Raw genomic sequence first — 9,928 nt, forward strand, 5'->3', positions numbered from 1 at the left:
AAAAAAAAAAACCCAAAAAGTATTTTTGCAACTCCCACTCAATTCACCAGCTGCATCTTGGGAGCAAGACGGGTCCTTTTACCCATGAGATTTACAATGCCTGAAAAAAGGGAAAAAAAATTTACAGTGTCTGAAAACTTGTTGGGCAGTCGACGGTAACTTGATTCTGACTACATGGAACATACCTAAACATAGTAAAATAAGATCTTTGTTTTTTTCTAACAAAACTCAAATTACGCAATCTAGCTCAAATCCGTAGTCAGTACTACAAAATACTGAACCCTGCATAAAAGTAGAAAGTGGAGGGCGAGGGGAAGAAGGGTCGACTTCTGAACTGGTAAAAACACTGGAGGTAAAAGAAAAAAAAGAAAAAAAACCCTTTGGAGGTGGAGGCATGTCAGATTTCAAGTGCACAGGAATCAGCCTTGATTGCTTGATAATTCCCTCTCCTGCCTGAGAATGCAGATCACCCAGACACCCCAAGGTCATCTGACAGCAGCCCCAGGTCCCAGCGCACAACATTTCCCAAAGGTTCGTGTTCCTAATGATGCAGTGAACAGACACTGACCACTAGGAGATTAAAGGGACACCACACACCGCATTACTGGAAAACAGCACCTGTGAGCCTGACAAAGCCCAGAGACCCGCGAACACCCCGCCCTCGACAGCAGTGACGCCCCACGAGGGACCCGAGAGGCTTCATTCCAGGGTCTCCGCCCGGGCGGACCCCGCGGGAACCTCCAGTACTCGCTACACAACACACACTTTCTCTCTCTCTCTCTCTTACATTGCCCGGTGTCAAGAACAAAAGATGCAAACTGGGTGTTCTTGCTCCATGTTTTAAACAAATCCCCCAAAACTTGAAAGGTTATCTGATATGTAACAGACATGCGCCTACGGTGGCCGAGGAGGCCCAAGAAAACCTGATGGCGAACAAACGCGCATCTCCTCGCATGCGCACTAAGCCAGGCGCGCACAGCTATGCCGCCGGGTTCAGAAGCTGCGCTTTGTCCTGTTCGCCTCCGATGCCCGTTGTCCGCAAGGATCTGGGATTCTGATGATGACGAACGGGGAAGCTCAGCCTCCCTGGCGTTTCCTGAGGACGAGATATGGCTGCGCGCTCCTGATAAGCAGGCCTCCAAGGTGGAAACCCGCCCTTAGCAACCACAATTGCTGCGGTTGCTATGGACGCCAGACCGTGGCTGGTCGGCGCCACAGTCAGCACCAGGCCTCCTGTCTGCAGCTGATGTTGAGATTTTCCAAGGATTCGTTCCGCAGATGTCATCAATCTGATTTCTGTGAGGTCCACTGGAGTAAGTTCGTTTTTGATGCTTTGAGTTTTTTAGAAAAGGTCTTTCCAATGAATAAATGACTGATTATACAAAAGTCTATCATCCTCAATGAGGGAAAAAAAAAAAATAAAAAAAATAAAAGTCTATCATCCAGCCTTATTTCGGACAACCAAGTACGTATTTTCAAGCTCCTGATCCTTCCTCCTTGTTCCCAACTTTTGAATTCCAGTCACTAATTATTATTAATGAATCTTGGTTTAAGGCTCAATGAGTATCTGAATGTAAAATTTAGAAATGTTTTACTTTCGGCTCTTTGGCTCTGCTTATTGGTGCATGTATTTGAAAGACAATGGTAGTAATAAATCTTTTATGTGTTTGGATGTCATCCAGTCACTCACAACATTGTTTCTTTTTTCTTTCTTTTTTTTCCCCCAACAACATTGTTTCTCACCAGAGGATGTTGAAATGGTTTCTTTTGACTATGAAATTGACCCTATTTTCTTCACCTTTTCATTTCTGCCATAGTAGGTCCTATGATTAACTGATTCAAAATGTCTCATGCCGATGCATCTCAGTTCAGAATGCCTACAATGTCAATATTTATGTATTCCATTGTTTCCTTAATAATGGCCAATTTCCCTTTCATATTTGTCCCGTTGCATGTTGCAATTATTAGTATCACTTTGCCACTATTCCTCCTCCTTTGTGTTTCTCAATATGGGAATGAACCTCAGGTTTCATACTTGTTAGTATGATCTAAGTGTGTTCTACTGTTCATAAAGTTTTCAAAGGCCTGTTATTTCACAATTGGATGGCTAATCTTTCTTTCTAGCAAGATCAAATGGAAGCTAAAGAAAATTAAAACAAATCGACAGGAACCAAAATTTGACCTTGAGTCTCTCCCACCTGAATTTGAAACAAATCTCAAGAACAGGTTTGAGGATTAATCAACGAAGATCAGATGACCTATGGAAAGATATCAAGAATATCCTCTATGAAGTATGGAAACGCTCATTAAAAAAACACAAGAGGAAGAAAAGACCAAGACAGATGTTAGAAAATATCTTGAATATTGAACTAGAATGCTGAGAAGTTAAAGCAAAGGAAAGAAATTAGGAGTTTAAGAGGCTGAACAGAAAATTTCAAAGGGAAGCTCCTGTAGACAGAAGTATTATGAGGAAATATGCAAAGAGCTAGAATCAGAAAATCATTTGACATTTTTCAGTCTGAAGGAACTGAAGAACAGATTCAAGCCTTGACTTGTAATACATAAAGATGTTATGGATTAAATACTTAATGATCCAGGAAGATAGAAACAAGATTAAAGGAGTACACAGAATCACTCTACCAAATAGAATTGGCTGACACAAAAGAATTTCATGAAACAACTTATACTCAAGAGACAATGGTGATGAAAGAGAAAATTAATGCTGCTTTGAAGGAATGTGCAAAAAACCAAGGCCAAGAAATTGATGTAATGCCAGTGAAAGTATTTCAAAAAACAGATGTTGTCATGGACATGCTCATCAGGTTTTGCCAAGAAATCTGGAAAACAGTTATCTAGCCAACTGACTGAAAGAGATCCAAATTTATTACCATTTTTAAAAAAAGTGATCCAACAGAGTGGGAAATTATTGAACAATATCACTACTATCAAATAGAAGCAAAATCCTGAAGATTATGAACACAAAGATGGAATAGTTCATCAACAATTGAATTACCAGATGCAAGCTGGGTTTAGAAAAAGCTATGGCACTAGGGACATCATTGCCAATGTCAGATGGATCTTGGCTGAAAGCAGAGAACATCAGAAGAATGATTATTTGTGTATTATTGACCACACAAAGGCGTCTGACAGTGTGGAACATAACCAATTGTGCTGAGAAAAAGGAGTACTCGATTGTGTTCATTTGAAACCTAAAGTTAGACCAGGAAGCTTAAAGGACGTACTACGGGTTTATTAGGGAAATTAGAAGGATGCAACTTAAACTGGCAACAGGATACACAGGACAGTTTCTGATGTATGCTTGCAGGCCGTTCAACTTACTGGTTTTTAGGACACTGTTCAAAAGCTCTTAGTCCTGCCAATTGAGGTATTTACACACACATTCAGAGGCCTGGTTTTGTTATTGGTTTTAGGACACTGTTAAAAAGGTCTTAGTGGTACTGCAATCCCAGAGGTGTGTGGTTCAAAGCCACCAGATGCTCAACAGAGCAGGAAGGACAATCTCCTCCTGTACCAGTCAGATCCGATTTGATGGTACATGCACCAAAAAAAGAGAATAAAATAAAATTTTTTAAAAAGCTCTTAGTCCTGCCAGTTGAAGTATTTACACACACACACACACACACACACACACACATACACACACATACCCAGGCCTAGTTCTGTTGGAGAAGCAGTCCAGTTCTCATATCATGTCTCTGGTTCTCAGCTGTGGCTGCTGGGGGGTCTTGCTGGTGCAAGAATTCTAGCTCTAAGAATATCCACTCATTCTGTTTTTTGCTTCTTTGTTGTGAAATATCTGGCACTATACCTACTCAATTTAAAGCCACTAAAATGACAAGATTAACCCTCTGCTGGATAGACTAACACATTCTCGTTGACTGTTCCTGCCCAATCATGTGGCAGAGTCAATGGCTATGTCCCCGGAAAGCTGTTTGCAACAATATCCCCAGTAGCCTACAGGCCACTCCCTGGCTTTTAAATCCTGTGTCCTTCCTACATAAGGACAGGATTCACTGTCACCATACTTTCCCCATCTTGCTAGTAACTACATTCATGAAAGCGTGTAAGCCAATTTTACCGTCTGCTTTCATCCTCAGCCTATCTGTTTAAGACAGTGAATTTCTGTATTCATTATCCCTAGACAGTGAATTTCTATATTAATTATCCTTAGATTACTGAATATGCCATGCATGACCAAAAGAACTAGAGGATATGTCTTGGGAAATGGGCATACAGAATGCTACTTGGAACCAAAGATGAGGAAGTTCCATCTTTCATACTTGGGACTTGTTGCTAGGAAAGTCTATTCCTTGGAAAAACTCATGCTTCAGAAGAATGGGACAGCATCACTTGGCGCAGTTCAGCCCTGCCTCTTAGGGCAGAGATTTTACCTTTTTCTAGGTCATGTGGCCACTCTGTGTCTTTGAGATTATGCTGTGGGAGTTTGGGGTTTCAGGGAGGGTTAGTGGGAAGGCTGTTGAAACATTTTCTGCTTTAGCTGCCACTTGGTAGCAGTTCTTGCCCCTCGACCCACCAGGGCTCTACCTTTGACATCAGGTCACTGCTGCTTTTTGGTGCTGTGTGGTCTGAGGGTAACAAGGGTTCTGGAAGCCTGGGACCCATCTGTGATGGGAGTCTCTTCAATGTAGAGGCTTTGGGAGGAACTTCCTGTTTACACTGTCCCTTCCCACCCTAGAAGTTGGGCAGAGTGCTGGCAGTGTCCAAACTGGTTGCTACGTTTGAGTTAGAAACCAGACTTTGGGGGGGGGGGCGGAGCTGAACTAGGTGCATGGCTCAGGGTCTTTGTTTTAAGCTGCTTTCCTGGCATTGGCATCACTGCTTTGGGGTCCTGGTGGAGAGCCCCCTAGTGGGGAAGGCTGGCTCTGCCCTGAGGATGGAGGCCTCCGCACTCCTCTTTTTTGACTATTATTCTTACACAACTTCCGTGTAATAGAAATAAAATTTGTACTTGGAAAAAAAAAAGAAGAATGAAGGTAAAGGAAAGAGAGGAAGGTTCACAATGTGATGGACTGACAGAGTGACTGCACTAACAAGCTATGAAGACGGTTTCTTTTAAAAAAGCCGTATGAAGCACTGGGTATTAGCTGAAGATTATTCCACTGAAGTCACTAGAAAATGCATGTTGTTGTCATAAGTGCAGTTGAGTCGCAGGCTACTCCTAGCAACCCTATGAATGAAAGTCCCGGACACCTCCTGTATAAAGTACATTTCCATGGCTAAGTTACTTCCCCTAGTCCTCGTAATTGTGCTTTCAAGGTTTGTAATGGCCATTCTGAAGGCCAGTGTTGAGATGCTAGAACAGAAACATCAGCCTCTGTATTCAACAAGCAGTCTCCTCCTGTACCAGTCAGATCCAATTTGACGGTACACACACAAGAAATAATAAAAAATTTTTTAAAAAGGACTGAGTTCTTCTCTATTGTTTATGCTAATCTCACGAGAAAGGGATTCAGTAACTAAGAAGGAGGTTGACTCTTATTAAAGAATTCCGTAGTGCCTCCGGGTGAACTCCAGCTTGTATTACGCCTCCCTTCAATCCTGATAAAGCATTTGGTTTATTATTTTTATTTTCGTCTTCCAACAGCAAGCCCCTCTGGAAGTTTCCCAACAGGGGATATCCATCGTTATCTGCCTGAGAACATTCTGAAGACAAATGCTTTCCCGTCTCATACTATAGACACATCTCAGGAGGAAGAGCATTCTTCTTGTACTCCTTTTTATTTCCACCCTCTCTACTCATGCGTTTCTTTCTACAATTTCTTGCAAAATGCCCTATTTGTCCACATGTGAAACGAGACTTCCCTTTACATCCTGAAAGAGCTGCAGCTCAAGAAGTATTAAGAAGACCAACATCCTGGCACTTCCGAATGCTATCTGTTTTAGCCATGGTCCTCTTTGGAAAGAACGTGCTGGCTGGCACTACTTATTAGCTTATCATGACCCAACTGCTGCTCCATGCATTAGCTTCTATAACATCATTCACACTAGGAGAAACTGCATTGGAAATACAATCTACAAAGTGTTCCAAAGGTTCAAATGGTTCTTGTTAAGACTTTTGTAAAACTGAAATGACCTTCCCCCTTTGCTGGTAACCCCATCCAAGCTTCACAAGCTGCTTGTGCTATTTCCTGGTCTGCCTGGAGGGGAGAGCCTACTTTTTTTATTAACTTCCATGTATGGGGCTGTTCCTGATATTTCAAAAGTTATTGGAACATTATGCTGTTGATTGTGCACTTTATGCAAAAAAATCCTGATAATACATTTTCCAGAAGAAATCATTTCCTCCTTCGAAAGCTGCTTTTGTGAACTGATACCAATCAAAAGGCACTAATACCTCTCTAGCTATACAATCTAGTTTAGCCTTTACAAAAGGAGTCGTACCATAAGGAGCTGTTGCCTGTTTTAAGTTTTTTAACTTTTTTTTTTACCTTTAGTACTTATGTTTATAATATTTGGGTATGATTTGAGGTTAGAATTATCATGACTTAAATCTTATTTTTTTTTTAAGAAAAAGGATTATGAAGTCTTAAAACACTGATTAGGATTTCCAGGAACTGGTTCTTCCATCATAGGGAAAAGATGGCTTCTTCTCCGAGAAAACACCAAATGCGGATGACACTGGTGCACTGGGAGGGCCCAGAGGCCCCAGAACCCTGGGATGGGAGCCCGTGGTGGTTTCCAGGTCTGCAGGGGTCAGGGCTATGGCCGTGAACAGGACCTGAAGAGCTCAAAGAGGCAAAGCTGAGGACAAGGAGTGACTCGCCGTCACCAGACTGGGCCGTCTGGTCAAAGATATGAAGATCAAATCATTGGAGGAGATTGATCTCCTCTCACTGCCCATCAGGAGTCTGAGATCATTGACTTATTCCTGGGCATGTCCCTCAAGGATGAGGTCTTGAAAACCATGCCAGTGCAGAAGCAGACATGTGCAGGCCAGCAGACCAGGTCAAGGCCTTTGTCGCTATTGGAGACTATAATGGCCATGTTGGCTTGGGCATCAAGTGCTCCACGGAGGTGGCTACTGCCATCTGTGGGGCCATTATCTTGGCCAAGCTCTCCATTGTACCTGTGCGGCGTGGCTATTGGGGGAACAAGACTGGCAAGCCTCACACTGTTCCCTGCAAAGTGCCTGGGCACTGTGGCTCTGTGCTGGTGCGTCTGATCCCTGCACCGCGAGGCACTGGAATCGTCTCGGCCCCTGTGCCCAAGAAGCTGCTGCTGCTGACTGAAACTGATGACTGCTACACCTCAGGCAGGGGTTACACAACTACCCAGGGCAACTTCGCCAAGGCCACCTTCGATGCCATCTCCCAGACTTACAGCTACTTGACCCCAGATCTCTGGAAAGAGACTGTGTTCACCAAGTCTCCCTACCAGGGATCCACGGACCAACTTGCAAAGACTCACACCAACATCTCCGTGCAGAGGACTCAGGCTGGGGCTGCGGCCACCACATAGTCCGTTTTATATAACAAATAAAGTGAATTAAGTTAAAAAAAGAGGAAGAAGTAACTCTCCAGAGATGTCTTCACCATTCATTTCTGCCTGAGCAAACATTTTCTGAAAGGCTGATAAGAGATTTTTGTTATTTTGTCAGAATAAGAATCTAGAGGAGAAGCTTTACTCCTGACCTCTGAGGGAGAACAAGGTGGGTGCAAGGCAGGCCATAGCTTAACGCAGTACTGCTGAAACAGAAGGATGTAATGAAGAACGGGAGTCTCGGAGCACTTAATTGTGTTCATGTGAAACTTCAATGAGGAAGCTGTTGTGCACATCACACAGAGGCAGCCCTTTTTACACAGGAGCTGAGCAGACAGGGAACTGCTTTTCAATAGAATCAGAATACCCTAAAATGATTGACATTGTGAGGGCATTTAAACTCCAAGAGACAGAGAGAGCAAGAGCTGAACAGTTTCAAACGCTGTCATCTTTATTGAGGGCAACTGCCACATCTTTCTCAAGGGGAAGGAATTGGTAGGTTAACAGTACTTAGTGTTTCAACCACCATGTTGTCAGGGCTTCCGCTTTTGTGAGCAGACAACCAAGAGGATTCTTGAGGACACAAGAATTAAAGGCGTGGCTACAGCCTTAAATGTTATCTAAAGATTCCACACAGTACGGACTAAGGGAAATCTTTGTGTGAAGTCTTTGATGCAGTAAGAGGAATGACTTCCTTTGGACCAAAGTCGCTGTCAATACAGGGTTTCTTTCTCATATGAGTTCGCTGATGACGGGTAAGCTTATCTTTCCGAGTGAACCCTTTTCCACAGTCGGTGCAAATGTGGGGCCTCTCCCCAGTGTGAGTCCGGTGGTGGACGATGAGGACATTCATGGTGGTGAAGGCTTTTCCACACTCCCTGCACACATAGGGTCTCTCGCCGGTGTGAGTTCGCTGGTGGACGGTGAGGTGACGCCTGGTGACGAACCCTTTGCCACACTCGCCGCACACAAAGGGTCTCTCCTCCGTGTGAGCTCGCTCATGGACAGTGAGGTGACTGCTGGTGATGAAACTCTTCCCACACTCCCTGCACACGTAGGGTCTCTCGCCGGTATGAGTTCGCTGGTGGACAGTGAGGTGACTCTTGGTGATTAGCTGCTTTCCACACTCGCCGCACATGTAAGGCCTCTCCCCACTATGAGTACTCATATGGCGAATGAGGTGGGTCCCCCTGGTGAAGCCTTTCCCACACTCCCTGCACACGTGAGGTTTCTCCCCAGTATGAGTTCGATTGTGGGCAGTGAGGTGACCCCTCGTGATGAAGCCTTTCCCACACTCTGTGCACAGAAAGGGTTTCTCCCCAGTATGCGTTCGCTGATGGACGGTGAGGTGACTGTTTGTGATGAAGCCTTTCCCACACTCCTTGCACACATAGGGTTTCACGATGCTGTGAGTTCGCGGAGAGACAGTGGGCTTGGACTTCGTGGGGAAGCTTTTCCCGCAGTCACTGTACACAAGCGATTTCTTTATTGTGTGAGTTGTCTGATTTCTGTCGGATTTGGCCCCTGTGTCCTCTGATTTCTGACTTTCAAGGTACATCATTTCAGTCCAAGCTTGGCCACAGTCACCGTGAAGCACGGTTTCCTTATTTCCATTAAGCTCCGCAGAGGGCTTTACTTGATTGTGACTTCTCTGGCAGAATACAGGTAAAGTGAAATCTGATTTCTTCGTTTTCTCAAGTAATTCAAACATACCATGGTTTTCCACGACATCAAACTGTGTTTTGTGCTGATGTTGAGTATTTTCCAATGAGTTAAGGTTCCTGTGTTCCAGCCTGTATAATATTCCTTCATGAGACAACAGCCCAAGCAGATGATCATCAGCTTTCTGGAATTCTATGAAGGAAGAAAATAATGAATTTCCACCATCTTTAGAATGAAGCCAGTAAAAGCAAAAAAAGAAAGAAATGACAGAAATATAGTTTGGAACTTCAGTAAGTACATTTCATGGCCTAGAGGTAGGAAGCTGGGCTGCAATCTCAAACGTACATGTTTCAAACCACCAGCTGCTCTGTAAGATTAAGGATGGGCTTGGCGAGCTCTGGTGGCCTAGTGGCAAGAAGGTGCACTACAATCCCAGAGGTGAGCGGTTCAAATCCACCAGATGCTCTGCTGGATAAGAAGGGACAATCTCCTCCTGTACCAGTCAGATCGATTTGACGATATGTACACACACAAAATAAACAAATAAGGATGGGCCACCTCCTTCTATGCTTTTAACTGGCTCTGAAAACCTACCATAGGGTCAGGTCTCACTCAGTAACCAGTCCAAGGCACACACACAAAAATAACAACATTTTGAAGGCTGCCTAGTAGAGTAGACTTGGGGGACGAGGGATTGCATAACAATGAAAGAGTTTCTCTTTTCAAGGAGAAGAGTGAATTGGGG

General features: G+C 43.9%; 1 protein-coding gene across 1 annotated transcript in view; it reads right to left on the reverse strand.

The window, feature by feature from the left end:
• LOC102851211 (zinc finger protein 585B-like) overlaps positions 1-8,659 on the reverse strand; it is an 80,610-nt gene extending 71,951 nt beyond the window's left edge. Inside the window, exons 1-2 of the mRNA XM_006897397.1 lie at positions 8,275-8,659; positions 6,985-7,121 (exon numbers count right to left, since the gene is read on the reverse strand). Of these exons, the coding sequence (XP_006897459.1) occupies positions 6,985-7,121; positions 8,275-8,659 (522 nt within the window). The remainder of the gene's footprint in view (positions 1-6,984; positions 7,122-8,274) is intronic.
• Between the last annotated feature and the right edge of the window lie 1,269 nt (positions 8,660-9,928).

This window comes from Elephantulus edwardii, unplaced genomic scaffold (genome assembly GCF_000299155.1).
Source record: "Elephantulus edwardii isolate Elephantulus edwardi_28Jun2011 unplaced genomic scaffold, EleEdw1.0 scaffold00208, whole genome shotgun sequence".
In the NCBI taxonomy this organism is placed as follows: Eukaryota; Metazoa; Chordata; class Mammalia; order Macroscelidea; family Macroscelididae; genus Elephantulus; species Elephantulus edwardii.